At 48.3% G+C, this 17,273-nt stretch overlaps 1 protein-coding gene across 6 annotated transcripts in view; it reads right to left on the bottom strand.

Annotated features, from left to right (window-relative positions):
• LOC106581265 (RNA-binding protein Musashi homolog 2) overlaps positions 1-17,273 on the bottom strand; it is a 443,530-nt gene that overhangs the window by 316,714 nt on the left and 109,543 nt on the right. For all 6 annotated transcript variants that reach the window (XM_045703896.2, XM_045703899.2, XM_045703902.2 and 3 more), the window contains exon 6: positions 12,884-12,976. In XM_045703896.2, coding sequence (XP_045559852.1) covers positions 12,884-12,976 — 93 coding nt within the window. The remainder of the gene's footprint in view (positions 1-12,883; positions 12,977-17,273) is intronic.

Raw genomic sequence — 17,273 nt, 5'->3', positions numbered from 1 at the left:
AGAACGACAAGTTTTTACCTTGTCAGCTTGGGTATTCAATCTTGCAACCTTACGGTTAACTAGTCCACCGCTCTAACCACCTGCTTTACATTGCACTCCACGAGGAGCCTGCCTGTTACGCGAATGCAGTAAGAAGTCAAGGTAAGTTGCTAGCTAGCATTAAACTTATCTTATAAAAAACAATCAATCAATCATAAACACTAGTTAACTACACATGGTTGATGATATTACTAGTTTATCTAGCCTGTCCTGCATTGCATATAATCGATGCGGTGCGCATTCGCGAAAAAGGACTGTCGTTGCTCCAACATGTACCTAACCATAAACATTAGTCTTTCTTAAAATCAATACACAAGTATATATTTTTAATCCTGCATATTTAGTTAATATTGCCTGCTAACATGAATTTCTTTTAACTAGGGAAAATGTGTCACTTCTCTTGCAACAGAGTCAGGGTATATGCAGCAGTTTGGGCTGCCTGGCTCGTTGCGAACTGTGAAGACTATTTCTTCCTAACAAAGACAGCCGACTTCGCCAAACGGGGGATGATTTAACAAAAGCGCATTTGCGAAAAAAGCACAATCGTTGCACGACTGTACCTAACCATAAACATCAATGCCTTTCTTAAAATCAAGACACAGAAGTACATATTTTTAAACCTGCATATTTAGCTAAAAGAAATCCAGGTTAGCAGGCAATATTAACCAGGTGAAATTGTGTCACTTCTCTTGCGTTCATTGCACGCAGAGTCAGGGTATATGCAACAGTTTGGGCCACCTGGCTCGTTGCAAACTAATTTGCCAGAATTTTACGTAATTATGACATAACATTGAAGGTTGTGCAATGTAACAGGAATATTTAGACTTAGGGATGCCACCGGGTAGATAAAATACGGAACGGTTCCGTTTTTCACTGAAAGAATAAACGTTTTGTTTTCGAGATGATAGTTTCCGTATTCAACCATATTAATGACCTAAGGCTTGTATTTCTGTGTGTTTATTATATTATAATTAAGTCTATGATTTGATATTTGATAGAGCAGTCTGACTGAGCGGTGGTAGGCACCAGCAGGCTCGTAAGCATTCATTCAAACAGCACTTTCGTGCGTTTTGCCAGCAGCTCGTCGCAATTCTTCAAGCATTGCGCTGTTTATGACTTCAAGCCTATCAACTCCCAAGATTAGGCTGGTGTAACCGATGTGAAATGGCTAGCTTATTAGCGGGGTGCGCGCTAATAGCGTTTCAAACGTCACTCGCTCTGAGACTTGGAGTAGTTGTTTCCCTTGCTCTGCATGGGTAACGCTGCTTCGAGGGTGGCTGTTGTCGATGTGTTCCTGGTTCGAGCCCAGGTAGGAGCGAGGAGAGGGACGGAAGCTATACTGTTACACTGGCAATACTAAAGTACCTATAAGAACATCCAATAGTCAAAGGTATATGAAATACAAATCGTATAGAGAGAAATAGTCCTATAATTCCTATAATAACTATAACCTAACACTTCTGGGAATATTGAAGACTCATGTTAAAAGGAACCACCAGCTTTCATATGTTCTCATGTTTTGAGCAAGGAACTTAAACGTTAGCTTTTTTACATGGCACATATTGCACTTTTACTTTCTTCTCCAAACACTTTGTTTTTGCATTATTTAAACCAAATTGAACATGTTTCATTATTTATTTGAGGCTAAATTGATAGTATTATGTATTATATTAAGTTAAAATAAGTGTTCATTCAGTATTGTTCTAATTGTCATTATTACAAATAAATAAATAAAACCGCCGGATTAATCGGTATCGGCTTTTTTTTGGGGCCCTCCAATAATCGGTATCGGCGTTGAAAAACCATAATCGGTCTACCTCTAGTGGATAGGTGGTGAATTTGACTATTTGGTGAATTTCATCATTGCTGATAACAAACCATGAGGGACCCAAACCTGATGACATCCATAATACCTGCAGACCTGCAGTCCAGCCCCCTCACCCGATAAATAACCTCAGAGCTCAGGGACTTTCAGGAGAAAGCCATTATTTAGGATGGCCATTAGTCAGGGCTATTTAATTGAAAGGCGAATTACCTGATGAAAATCATGGAACACCCTATTCTCTTTATAGTGCACTACATTTGACCAGAGCCACATATGCACTACCCATAGATAGACTCTTAGGGTTTGACATTGAGGAGGACATTGCCCCTAAGAGCTTGGATACAATCGAGGTGGAGTGCCCACCCTCTGAATAGCACATAGACTCCGAGAAGCTGGTATGGAAAGACCAATCATCTCTATAGGCTGAACCACACTCGCAGGCAAGAAAAAGGACCTGAATTAGAATAGAAAACATCACCAAGAGGCAGCAGTATAACTTCCTATTTCCAAGTGAGCATTTAATAATCTTCCCCTTGACTGCAGGAAACACTACCAATACGCAGAGCAAGCAAAGGTCACAGAGAATATGAAATCATTTGTCTTGTTCGCTCTCTTTCTCTCTCTGGCGAAAAAAAAGCAGGTTCAGTTAGCTCTCTCTCTCTCTCCATTCTATTCTTGAGGCTCAAGCCGTAATCATCGGTGATTTCACCAGGGTTAAAACCACAGAGCAGCCCTGCAACCACACAGTGGAACAGAGCAGAGGAGGAGTCAGTAGGGTACCAAACAAACCTGCTCTCCACATCATTTACACAGTAAACTGATAGAGGAGCTAGCAGCAGCTAACAAAGCAGCAGCTAACAAAGCAGCAGCTAACAAAGCAGCAACTCCTTGGTGCTGTGAACCAGTCACATAAGACATATTAACCTTGTATTAGAGGCAAATCCACAATGGTATTCACAGCCTGGTTCTGTAGGAGGCCCTGGACTAAATAACAAAACTGTTGTCGGGCTGGCATGTGGCCCAGTGGAGGAGGTGGTGAACAAGTTAAGTACAAAGGCTGCTGGGCCTCCACTATGGGGCTGTGAGGTAGGCTAGAAGCCTTCATTAAAGCTGTGAACAGGTTAGGTTAAGCGAGGTACGGGTAAGGAGGGAAGGTGATACACTGTGGGACAGTGAGGTAGATAAAGCAAAGACATTGTCACCTCCAAGAGACAGAATCAACACAAGCCCACAAATAAATGTAGTTGAAAGAAATCATTACTATTATGACAAAAAATGAAAATGCCCAATTGAATATATATTCATTTCAAATCCTTCCTGGGCAGTATAAGGCGTGTGAGGACGTTGTCTTTGGTCTGTGCCCTATGCCTTCTACTCATCTGTAGAAGAAGAACAAGAATCCAATCAGTACAGCTTCACTGTGATTACACAGAGGGGTGAGACAGCTTTGGACAACACTGAATCAACTGTGTTTTCAATCTTCACAAGGAGATTCAGTTTCACTCATTGACTCTGGGGCAATGAGGAGCATTCTGAGAGCTTATTAGGAAGACAAGACAAGACAAGACAAGACAAGACAAGACAAGACAAGACAAGACAAGACAAGACAAGACAAGACAAGACAAGACAAGACAAGACAAGACAAGACAAGACAAGACAAGACAAGACAAGACAAGACAAGACAAGACAAGACAAGACCAGACCAGACCAGACCAGACCAGACAAGACAAGACAAGACAAGACCAGACCAGACCAGACCAGACCAGACCAGACCAGACCAGACCAGACCAGACCAGACCAGACCAGACCAGACCAGACCAACCAGACCCACACACACACACACACACACACACACACACACAGCACACGACACACACACACACACACACACAACATACATACATACATACATACATACATACATACATACATACATACACACACAGGCAAACACACACACAGACACGCAGCCAGCCAGCACAGGCACGCACGCACGCACGCACGCACACACACACACACACACACACACACACACACACACGCCAGAAAGACAGACAGACACGCACACAGACAGACAAACACACACACACACACAGCCAGACACACACAGCCAGGCAGGCACAGACAGACATACAGACACACAGGCACACAGACACACACAGCCAGACACACACAGCCAGCCACACACAGCCAGGCAGGCACACAGACACAAACGCACACAGACAAACACACACAGACAGACACAGGCTCTGGGTGCCTCAGAGGTGGGCATCATGACAGATATAATCCCGTGGACTAGAGGAGTCTACTTCCCTCTTTCATCCCTCAGTAACCCCTGGACTAGAGGAGTCTACTTCCCTCTTTCATCCCTCAGTAACCCCTGGAGATGAGGAGTCTACATCCCTCAGTAACCCCTGGAGATGAGGAGTCTACATCCCTCAGTAACCCCTGGAGATGAGGAGTCTACATCCCTCAGTAACCCCTGGAGATGAGGAGTCTACATCCCTCAGTTACCCCTGGACTAGAGGAGTCTACATCCCTCAGTAACCTCTGGAGATGAGGAGTCTACATCCCTCAGTAACCCCTGGAGATGAGGAGTCTACATCCCTCAGTAACCCCTGGAGATGAGGAGTCTACATCCCTCAGTAACCCCTGGAGATGAGGAGTCTACATCCCTCAGTTACCCCTGGACTAGATTAGTCTACATCCCTCAGTAACCCCTGGAGATGAGGAGTCTACATCCCTCAGTAACCCCTGGAGATGAGGAGTCTACATCCCTCAGTAACCCCTGGACTAGAGGAGTCTACATCCCTCAGTAACCCCTGGACTAGAGGAGGCTACATCCCTCAGTAACCCCTGGAGATGAGGAGTCTACATCCCTCAGTAACCCCTGGAGATGAGGAGTCTACATCCCTCAGTAACCCCTGGAGATGAGGAGTCTACATCCCTCAGTAACCCCTGGAGGTGAGGAGTCTACATCCCTCAGTAACCCCTGGACTAGAGGAGTCTACATCCCTCAGTAACCCCTGGACTAGAGGAGTCTACATCCCTCAGTAACCCCTGGAGATGAGGAGTCTACATCCCTCAGTAACCCCTGGAGATGAGGAGTCTACATCCCTCAGTAACCCCTGGAGATGAGGAGTCTACATCCCTCAGTAACCCCTGGAGATGAGGAGTCTACATCCCTCAGTAACCCCTGGACTAGAGGAGTCTACATCCCTCAGTAACCCCTGGAGATGAGGAGTCTACATCCCTCAGTAACCCCTGGACTAGAGGAGTCTACATCCCTCAGTAACCCCTGGAGATGAGGAGTCTACATCCCTCAGTAACCCCTGGACTAGAGGAGTCTACATCCCTCAGTAACCCCTGGAGATGAGGAGTCTACATCCCTCAGTAACTCCTGGAGATGAGGAGTCTACATCCCTCAGTAACCCCTGGAGATGAGGAGTCTACATCCCTCAGTAACCCCTGGAGATGAGGAGTCTACATCCCTGAGTAACCCCTGGACTAGAGGAGTCTACATCCCTCAGTAACCCCTGGAGATGAGGAGTCTACATCCCTCAGTAACCCCTGGACTAGAGGAGTCTACATCCCTCAGTAACCCCTGGAGATGAGGAGTCTACATCCCTCAGTAACCCCTGGAGATGAGGAGTCTACATCCCTCAGTAACCCCTGGAGATGAGGAGTCTACATCCCTCAGTAACCCCTGGAGGTGAGGAGTCTACATCCCTCAGTAACCCCTGGACTAGAGGAGTCTACATCCCTCAGTAACCCCTGGACTAGAGGAGTCTACATCCCTCAGTAACCCCTGGAGATGAGGAGTCTACATCCCTCAGTAACCCCTGGAGATGAGGAGTCTACATCCCTCAGTAACCCCTGGAGATGAGGAGTCTACATCCCTCAGTAACCCCTGGACTAGAGGAGTCTACATCCCTCAGTAACCCCTGGACGATGAGGAGTCTACATCCCTCAGTAACCCCCTGGAGATGAGGAGTCTACATCCCTCAGTTACCCCTGGACTAGATTAGTCTACATCCCTCAGTAACCCCTGGAGATGAGGAGTCTACATCCCTCAGTTACCCCTGGAGATGAGGAGTCTACATCCCTCAGTAACCCCTGGACTAGAGGAGTCTACATCCCTCAGTAACCCCTGGAGATGAGGGAGTCTACATCCCTCAGTAACCCCTGGACTAGAGGAGTCTACATCCCTCAGTAACCCCTGGAGATGAGGGAGTCTACATCCCCTCAGTAACCCCTGGACTAGAGGAGTCTACATCCCTCAGTAACCCCTGGAGATGAGGAGTCTACATCCCTCAGTAACCCCTGGAGATGAGGAGTCTACATCCCTCAGTAACCCCTGGACTAGAGGAGTCTACATCCCTCAGTAACCCCTGGAGATGAGGAGTCTACATCCCTCAGTAACCCCTGGACTAGAGGAGTCTACATCCCTCAGTAACCCCTGGAGATGAGGAGTCTACATCCCTCAGTAACCCCTGGACTAGAGGAGTCTACATCCCTCAGTAACCCCTGGAGATGAGGAGTCTACATCCCTCAGTAACCCCTGGACTAGAGGAGTCTACATCCCTCAGTAACCCCTGGACTAGAGGAGTCTACATCCCTCAGTAACCCCTGGAGATGAGGAGTCTACATCCCTCAGTAACCCCTGGAGATGAGGAGTCTACATCCCTCAGTAACCCCTGGAGATGAGGAGTCTACATCCCTCAGTAACCCCTGGACTAGAGGAGTCTACATCCCTCAGTAACCCCTGGACTAGATTAGTCTACATCCCTCAGTAACCCCTGGAGATGAGGAGTCTACATCCCTCAGTAACCCCTGGAGATGAGGAGTCTACATCCCTCAGTAACCCCTGGAGATGAGGAGTCTACATCCCTCAGTAACCCCTGGACTAGAGGAGTCTACATCCCTCAGTAACCCCTGGACTAGATTAGTCTACATCCCTCAGTAACCCCTGGAGATGAGGAGTCTACATCCCTCAGTAACCCCTGGAGATGAGGAGTCTACATCCCTCAGTAACCCCTGGAGATGAGGAGTCTACATCCCTCAGTAACCCCTGGAGGTGAGGAGTCTACATCCCTCAGTAACCCCTAGAGGTGAGGAGTCTACATCCCTCAGTAACCCCTGGAGGTGAGGAGTCTACATCCCTCAGTAACCCCTGGACTAGAGGAGTCTACATCCCTCAGTAACCCCTGGAGATGAGGAGTCTACATCCCTCAGTAACCCCTGGAGATGAGGAGTCTACATCCCTCAGTAACCCCTGGAGATGAGGAGTCTACATCCCTCAGTAAATGTAACCTTTTATATCACTGCTTAGCTTTCGTGGCTCTGCTGTACTGTGCAGAGAATGTTTTTGGGGCGGAGGTAAAAGTCAGATTGAATTCTAGCTGGATTTAGGTTATATTAGATTTGCTTTGAATAGTATTTTTCCATTTCTATAAAGTCAGGTTTTCACACATTAGAACAGTACATCAAGATAAAACATCATATAACCACAAATAATAGTTACGGCTGTTGTTGATGACAGGCTAAATGAACTAAACACTGAGTGTGACTCAATGTAAAGTCCAGGTACAGTTTCTCTGATGGCAGGTGAAAGGTCAGAGAGGGGTCAACAACAAATGCAGGAGTTGTTGCAGCTCACCCAGATAAGTCCACTTTGTTTTGAGACAAACTCCAAACCGATTATAACAAACGTATGACTAAGCATTAGCAACCCTGGCTAATTAGCCTGCTCTGGGTGTAAACAAGGCAGGAGAGAGGAAGGGCGAGGGGGATTGACTGGGCTCCCCTTTTCCTGCAAATTTGGAAGATTACGCCAGGAAATGGGGAGAGGTTAAGATTGCCCCATTGCATAATCATGATGATGAATCATCTCGTTGTGCTGTCCCCATGTTGTTTTGTCCCAACTGTAAAACTCCTGAGAGAGAATTGTTCACTTTGTCAAGACTGTGTGAAAACTGCATTAGGTTTATAACACTGGGTATAGCTAGCTGATAAAGCACTACTCTTGGAGGGCAGAGGAAGGAGATTAATTAGTACCATATGCAAATAATATCCCAAAAGACAGTCACTCTGGTCTGTAGTAAGACAATACATAGCGTAGCACTGAAGGGTAGATGGCTGTATGTCAACAGAGGTGGCAGTGTCCCTGGTCCATTTAAACAGACTCATTCAGTACAGTACATGTAGCTTCCTGTGGCCTAGGGCTCCTGGGCCGTCACAGCTCTGCTTAAGATGCACTTTGGGGCTGACACATTGAACAGGGAGGAAAGGCCTCTCTTCTGTAGAGCATTCTGTCATAGTAGTACACACACACACACACACACACACACACACACACACACACACACACACACCAGCCTGCTAGGTCTGGGAGAGCACAGTCTGTGAGGAGACAGATCCTATGACCCTGGTGCCCCACGCCACCTGCTTCCTACCCCTATGAAGCACACACACACACAGCCAACAGCACTCTGCTAATTGGCTAATTCTGGATCCACACCAAAGAAAACACACACAAACTCAGACATTGATAAACACACATGCGGATGCGCGCACTTCCAGCCCCCTCCTCCCTCCCTCTCCTCCCTCCACTTCTGACTTCTTCCCTCCAAAACACAGCTGCTGTGTTTGGTACAGGTGTGCTCCCATTTCTCTGAGAGGACACTGGCAATTAACTGCTTTATTCACTCAGATGGACACACACACACACACACACACACACACACACACACACACACACACACACACACACACACACAGAGGGTGCAATAGTGCGGGCAGACAGACCGGGCCCTGCGGCCATGGGTTCAGTGTGGTGACCCGGGGAAGGGGGGGTATGGGGCCAGGATCCAGCCCCTTTCTGTCAGTCAGTCTGATTGGGCCTCCTCTAACCCAGGACCGCTCGAGACGTTTCCAGGACAGGAGCCATGTGGCCCGTTCCTGAAAGGTCCAATGCAGCCGTTTTTATCTCAATATCAAATCCCTTCTGGGTAACAAATAAGTACCTTACTGTGATTTTTTCAATTCAAATGGTCAAAAAGAAAGAAAAATAGCTTCTTAGCAAAGAGACATTTCTCAAGCAAGAATTTTGCTAGGACTGTCGGAGTGGGGAGGAGAAAACTGAAAACTAGCTGTTATTGGCAGAGAGGTTGGAAACGTATCTTTATTATTGGTCTATTAACTAATTTACCAAAATTACATCCCACCAGAACAGCCTGACATTTCAGGCGGTCTTTCAAACAGTTCTTACACTAAAAGGGCATTATCATCGTTTTAATAATTTCACAGTATTATTCCAAACTCAGTGTGGAAATATACACTGCTCAAAAAAATAAAGGGAACACTTAAACAGCACATCCTAGATCTGAATGAAAGAAATAATCTTATTAACTACTTTTTTCTTTACATAGTTGAATGTGCTGACAACAAAATCACACAAAAATAATCAATGGAAATCCAATTTATCAACCCATGGAGGTCTGGATTTGGAGTCACACTCAAAATTAAAGTGGAAAACCACACTACAGGCTGATCCAACTTTGATGTAATGTCCTTAAAACAAGTCAAAATGAGGCTCAGTAGTGTGTGTGGCCTCCACGTGCCTGTATGACCTCCCTACAACGCCTGGGCATGCTCCTGATGAGGTGGCGGATGGTCTCCTGAGGGATCTCCTCCCAGACCTGGACTAAAGCATCCGCCAACTCCTGGACAGTCTGTGGTGCAACGTGGCATTGGTGGATGGAGCGAGACATGATGTCCCAGATGTGCTCTATTGGAGTCAGGTCTCGGAGAACGGGCGTGCCAGTCCATAGCATCAATGCCTTCCTCTTGCAGGAACTGCTGACACACTCCAGCCACATGAGGTCTAGCATTGTCTTGCATTAGGAGGAACCCAGGGCCAACCGCACCAGCATATGATCTCACAAGGGGTCTGAGGATCTCATCTCGGTACCTAATGGCAGTCAGGCTACCTCTGGCGAGCACATGGAGGGCTGTGCAGCCCCCCAAAGAAATGCCACCCCACACCATGACTGACCCATCGCCAAACCGGTCATGCTGGAGGATGTTGCAGGCAGCAGAACGTTCTCGACAGCGTCTTCAGACTCTGTCACGTCTGTCACGTGCTCAGTGTGAACCTGCTTTCATTTGTGAAGAGCACAGGGCGCCAGTGGCGAATTTGCCAATCTTGGTGTTCTCTAGAAAATGCCAAACGTCCTGCACGGTGTTGGGCTGTAAGCACAACCCCCACCTGTGGACATCGGGCCCTCATACCACCCTCATGGAGTCTGTTTCTGACCGTTTGAGCAGACACATGCACATTTGTGGCCTGCTGGAGGTCATTTTGCAGGGCTCTGGCAGTGCTCCTCCTGCTCCTCCTTGCACAAAGGCGGAGGTAGCGGTCCTGCTGCTGGGTTGTTGCCCTCCTACGGCCTCCTCCACATCTCCTGATGTACTGGCCTGTCTCCTGGTAGCGCCTCTATGCTCTGGACACTACGCTGACAGACACAGCAAACCTTCTTGCCACAGCTCGCATTGATGTGCCATCCTGGATGAGCTGCACTACCTGAGCCACTTGTGTGGGTTGTAGACTCCGTCTCATGCTACCACTAGAGTGAAAGCGCTGCCAGCATTCAAAAGTGACCAAAACATCAGCCAGGAAGCATAGGAACTGAGAAGTGGTCTGTGGTCTCCACCTGCAGAACCACTCCTTTATTGGGGTCTTGCTAATTGCCTATAATTTCCACCTGTTGTCTATTCCATTTGCACAACAGCACGTGGAATTTATTGTCAATCAGTGTTGCTTCCTAAGTGGACAGTTTGATTTCACAGAAGTGTGATTGACTTGGAGTTACATTGTGTTGTTTAAGTGTGTTGTTTAAGTTGTTTTAGTGGTGTGGGGGCTGTGCTTTGGCAAAGTGGGTGGGGTTATATCCTGCCTGTTTGGCCCTGTCCGGGGGTTTCATCGGATGGGGCCACAGTGTCTCCTGATCCCTCCTGTCTCAGCCTCCAGTATTTATGCTGCAGTAGTTTATGTGTCGGGGGGCTAGGGTCAGTCTGTTACATCTGAAGTATTTCTCTTGTCTTATCCGGTGTCCTGTGTGAATTTAAATATGCTCTCTCTAATTCTCTCTTTCTCTCTTTCTTTCTTTCTCTCGGAGGACCTGAGCCCTAGGACCATGCCTCAGGACTACCTGGCATGATGACTCCTTGCTGTCCCCAGTCCACCTGGCCGTGCTGCTGCTCCAGTTTCAACTGTTCTGCCTGCGGCTATGGAACCCTGACCTGTTCACCGGACATGCTTGTTGCACCCTCGACAACTACTATGATTATTATTATTTGACCATGCTGGTCATATATGAACATTTTAACATCTTGACCATGTTCTGTTAGAATATCCACCCGGCACAGCCAGAAGAGGACTGGCCACCCCTCATAGCCTGGTTCCTCTCTAGGTTTCTTCCTAGGTTTTTGGCCTTTCTAGGGAGTTTTTCCTAGGGAGTTTTTCCTAGCCACTGTGCTTCTTTCACATGCATTGCTTGCTGTTTGGGGTTTTAGGCTGGGTTTCTGTACAGCACTTTGAGATATCAGCTGATGTACGAAGGGCTATATAAATACATTTGATTTGATTTGATTTGTTCCCTTAATTTTTTTGAGCAGTATATATAAAACAGAGGAATATCCTGTTTTTAACTGCATTGGACCTTTAAAGTAATCACTGATCTAACACAACTGGACAGGTGAAAGCAGGAGCTCCAGTATTTCAGCTCTCACAAATCCAGTCCTGTCAGATCAGTGACTACTACAACGAAGGGAGGAAGGAAGGAGGAACTTTCTAAATTTTCAAACAAGGACTTAGAGAGCCAGGAAAACCCAGGCCACTCAATCAAACCCCGGCTATGTCCCCAATATCTCTGGAAAAATAATGAGAATATTCAAACAATGCCAAGAAGCTAAAACGGACACTTTAGAAGAGACAATAGAATCAGTCCCACTACATGCCTGACAACTGATGAAACAGGTCTGATGGTACCAGCAGCAGGATATGGGGGAGACTCATCTAAACAACCAGCCTCACCAGCCAGTGTAGGAACCAGACACCTCCACAGCCAGTGTAGAAACCAGACACCTCCACAGCCAGTGTAGAAACCAGACACCTCCACAGCCAGTGTAGAAACCAGACACCTCCACAGCCAGTGTAGGAACCAGACACCTTCACAGCCAGTGTAGGAACCAGACACCTCCACAGCCAGTGTAGGAACCAGACACCTCCACAGCCAGTGTAGGAACCAGACACATCCATAGCCAGTGTAGGAACCAGACACATCCACAGCCAGTGTAGGAACCAGACACCTCCACAGCCAGTGTAGGAACCAGACACCTCCACAGCCAGTGTAGGAACCAGACACCTTCACAGCCAGTGTAGGAACCAGACACCTCCACAGCCAGTGTAGGAACCAGACACATCCACAGCCAGTGTAGGAACCAGACACATCCACAGCCAGTGTAGGAACCAGACACCTCCACAGCCAGTGTAGGAACCAGACACATCCACAGCCAGTGTAGGAACCAGACACATCCACAGCCAGTGTAGGAACCAGACACCTCCACAGCCAGTGTAGGAACCAGACACCTCCACAGCCAGTGTAGGAACCAGACACCTCCACAGCGAGTGTAGGAACCAGACACCTCCACAGCCAGTGTAGGAACCAGACACCTCCACAGCCAGTGTAGGAACCAGACACCTCCACAGCCAGTGTAGGAACCAGACACATCCCACAGCCAGTGTAGGAACCAGACACATCCCACAGCCAGTGTAGGAACCAGACACATCCCAGGGAATGAGTCCGTACACCTCCACAGCCAGTGTAGGAACCAGACACATCCCACAGATCTGTATTAGAGACTTGATGAGATCCGATAGAGTCCATCACCTTGAAATCACACATCCCCTGAACGACCCAGGACAAGAAGAGGACATCACTTCCAAATAAGCCTTACCTTGCCAAACTGTTCAAAATACTGCTTCACATCTTCAACTACTGTGTTCGCTGATAATCCTCCGACGAATATTTTCTTTGTTCTTGTGACCATCTGGAAGGAGAGAAGAAGAGAGAAGAGAGATCACCATATGAAAGCATTTTAGAGGACAAATCTCAAGAGCATTCACTGTAAGGGGCCAAATTCATAGTTTGAGTCTGAAAACAGCATTGAGTAGTGTAGCATGTGAGCTGCAAGTCTGCGGTCATTTGTTGGGGTGTGTAGGGACGTGTCCAGAGGACCACCTGTCGCTAATGTCACTACCTGTGCCCTGTCCTTCCCAAGGCCACACAATGAGTTATGACACTTTTAATTTCACACACAAGAGGAGAGGAGAGAGAAGAGGAGAAAGAAGATATGAGAGAGAAGAGGAGATAGGAGAGAGAAGAGGAGATAGGAGAGGAGAGAGAAGAGGGGAGGAGAGAAGATAGGAGAGGAGAGGAGAGAAAGGAGAGAGAAAAGGAGAGGAATGGAGAGAAGATAGGAGAGAGAGAAGTGGGGAGGGGAGAGAAGATAGGAGAGAGGAGAGGAGAGAAAGGAGAGAGAAGAGGCGAGGAGAGAGAAGAAGAATGGAGAGAGAAGAGGGGAGGGGAGAGAAGATAGGAGAGAGGAGAGAGAAGAGGGGAGGAGAGGAGAGAGAAGAGGGGAGGGGAGAGGAGATAGGAGAGAGGAGAGGAGAGAAAGGAGAGAGAAGAGGGGAGGAGAGAGAAGAGGGGAGGGGAGAGGAGATAGGAGAGAGGAGAGGAGAGAAAGGAGAGAGAAGAGGCGAGGAGAGAGAAGAAGAATGGAGAGAGAAGAGGGGAGAGAAGATAGGAGAGAGGAGAGGAGAGAAAGGAGAGAGAAGAGGGGAGGAGAGAGAAGAGGGGAGGGGAGAGGAGATAGGAGAGAGGAGATAGGAGAGAGAGAAGAGGGGAGGGGAGAGGAGAGAGAAGAGGGGAGGGGAGAGGAGATAGGAGAGAGGAGATAGGAGAGAGAGAAGAGGGGAGGGGAGAGGAGAAAGGAGAGAAGAGAAAGGAATCAAGGTTTAAACCCAGAGGGTCAAAGGAGAGAGCACATCCCTCCCCTTGTCCACCACCATCCATGGTTGGACTACCCATCAGCACTAGCAACACAGTCCGACACAATGGATGGCCGAGCGCAGCCAGGGAATCCGTCAACATCGCTCACATTTATCACCCGCCATCTTTAGGAGCAACAAGCCAGCACCACTTCAGTCTTCATCTCTCTACCTTCCTTCCTTCTCCTCTCTCCGTCCGTCTGACATCTTTCCCTCCCTGCAGTTTCATCTGCTTCTCGTGATAGATAATCTGCCTGTATGTCTTTATCCCCAGTCGTTTTCAGGCTGGGCTTGACGCTAGCACGATGCCTCAACTAGTCTGCTGAGGTTTTTCAGCTCCTGCTGTCTTTACGCCTTCTGACAGGGATGTGGGCATCAGTGTGTGTGTGTGTGTGTGTGTGTGTGTGTGTGTGTGTGTGTGTAGGGATCTCTCAGGTCCTGGAACAACGCAATTACTCTGTCCATTTCTCTTCACTGTGACACCAGACAACAGGCCTTCATCTTCCCTCTCTCCTCTTCCTCCATCCCTATCCTCCTACTGTCTCTTTCCCTCTCTCCTCTTCCCTCCATCCCTATCCTCCTACTGTCTCTATCCCTCTCTCCTCCTCCCTCCATCCCTATCCTCCTACTGTCTCTTTCCCTCTCTCCTCTTCCCTCCATCCCTATCCTCCTACTGTCTCTATCCCTCTCTCCTCCTCCCTCCATCCCTATCCTCCTACTGTCTCTATCCCTCTCTCCTCCTCCAATCCCTATCCTCCTACAGTCTCTTTCCCTCTCTCCTTCTCTGACACCAGACAACAGGCCTTAAATCTTCACTCCATCCTTCTTACTGTATACCTTCTCTTCCTCTCTCTCCTCCTCTCACCTGGCATATGACTGCTGACTCCCTCCTACACATTAGCATACAGGCTGATGGTTAGAACAGGCTTTCAGCAAATTAGACATCAGAGCAGCTCTGAGATGAGACAGTAAGAAGCCTCAGCTGCAGTGACGACTGACTGCAGTAGTTCTGCACCTCCTCCACAGTGAGGAGAAGGTCTAGAAGGACACCTCTACACCACTGACAGACGGCATCTAGGGCCAGGGCATTTACTGTAGGCATCACATCACTGTCCACCCTCAGCTTCAATATCCCTCACAGAAATATACAGGAGCAACTGATGATAACTAGCTGGAATAACGATCCACAGCTGATGCTGTGAAGCAGCTAGACAGTTTCCTACCTGTATTTCATAGAAGTTTTGTTTGAATTGGAGGGAAAGGACAAAAAACCTGGTGTGTGGATGGTCATGGCTGTTACAAGATGAACGGCATCATAAAGCAGTGAGGTGTCAGAGAGAGAAGCTTACAGAATCATTCAGGTTGAGGTAATGGATGGAGTCTGTCGCCTCTCCTTGTCGTGTACTAACATGCCTCAACAGGAGAAGCAAGCTCTCTCTCTCTCTCTCTCTCTCTCTCTCTCTCTCTCTCTCTCTCTCTCTCTCTCTCTCTCTCTCTCTCTCTCTCTCATTGGAGAGATCCAGGCGGGTGCAGTTAGTTACAACACCAAACTGTGTCTCATTATTTGTGCAAATTTGAAAAGCTCTACCTGTGAAGCAGTGGAGAGGGTGACGAGGGAGAGTCGTGCCGAGAGGAGGCGAGAGGTTCAGTCCGTGATACAAAGATATGAACACAAAACAATGTCTGGGCTTAAACAAGACAGGTCTTTATCCCTCCTCTCCACCCAGACACTAGTCAGGGCTCAGAGCCAGGTCTATACCCCTCCTCTCCACCCAGACACTAGTCAGGGCTCAGAGCCAGGTCTATACCCCTCCTCTCCACCCAGACACTAGTCAGGGCTCAGAGCCAGGTCTATACCCCTCCTCTCCACCCAGACACTAGTCAGGGCTCAGAGCCAGGTCTATACCCCTCCTCTCCACCCAGACACAAGTCAGGGCTCAGAGCCATGTCTATACCCCTCCTCTCCACCCAGACACTAGTCAGGGCTCAGAGCCAGGTCTATACCCCTCCTCTCCACCCAGACACAAGTCAGGGCTCAGAGCCAGGTCTATACCCCTCCTCTCCGCCCAGACACTAGTCAGGGCTCAGAGCCAGGTCTATACCCCTCCTCTCCACCCAGACACAAGTCAGGGCTCAGAGCCAGGTCTATACCCCTCCTCTCCACCCAGACACTAGTCAGGGCTCAGAGCCAGGTCTATACCCCTCCTCTCCACCCAGACACTAGTCAGGGCTCAGAGCCAGGTCTATACCCCTCCTCTCCACCCAGACACTAGTCAGGGCTCAGAGCCAGGTCTATACCCCTCCTCTCCACCCAGACACTAGTCAGGGCTCAGAGCCAGGTCTATACCCCTCCTCTCCACCCAGACACTAGTCAGGGCTCAGAGCCAGGTCTATACCCCTCCTCTCCACCCAGACACTAGGCAGGGCTCAGAGCTAGAGATCTTCGGGCAGGGGTTGGCAGCTGGATGTTAGTTTATTGGTCAGAGAAGACTGTCAAATCACCGGGACTTGAGCTAAAAATTAGTTTAATTTAGGAAATCTGTTCCCAATTATTCCAACAACAACAAAAAAATACAAATGATACAAATTAACTATACTCTGGCCACCCGACCATCCGCTCAGACAAAAATGGTCCGTGGCTGAATCTAGCTGTCTGAATCTAGCTGTCTGAATCTAGCTGTCTGAATCTAGCTGTCTGAATCTAGCTGTCTGAATCTAGCTGTCTAGCTGTCTGAATCTAGCTGTCTGAATCTAGCTGTCTGAATCTAGCTGTCTGAATCTAGCTGTCTGAATCTAGCTGTCTGAATCTAGCTGTCTGAATCTAGCTGTCTGAATCTAAACCCCTGGTTTAGGGGATAGAATAGTGTCGGTCCAGGCAGAGATTTAGGCATCTTTGCAATCTCAAGTACCTAAATTCCCAGGCCGAATCCATGAATATGAAAAAGCAGTCTCTGGAGAGCGCCGAGTGGAGAAATGGGAATGACACACCAGCGAATGGCACGGCCTGATGGTGATGGAGGAGAGAATGCAATGTGTTTTCTATCTGTGCAGGGAGCCAGTCGCTGACTTGGGGAATTCTCAGTCAGTCTCCAGCTGCTGATGCTGGTGTTTAGGCCCTGTCGTCTTTCATGGACCGAGCTTGATAATTCTTCTCCCTTTCTGTGCTCCTGCCTTCCCCTTTTTGAGAATGTCAGCTGTCAGCCTGCCGCTGAAAGATTCTCCCTCACACACGCGGAGACACCACGACACGTCTGGAGTGGGCTGAGTTGTTCTGCCTGCTCGGGCTGTGAAGTG

Source organism: Salmo salar, chromosome 20 (assembly GCF_965601325.2).
Source record: "Salmo salar chromosome 20, fSalSal1, whole genome shotgun sequence".
NCBI classification, from domain to species: Eukaryota; Metazoa; Chordata; class Actinopteri; order Salmoniformes; family Salmonidae; genus Salmo; species Salmo salar.
This window is presented reverse-complemented; position numbering and strand designations above follow the sequence as displayed.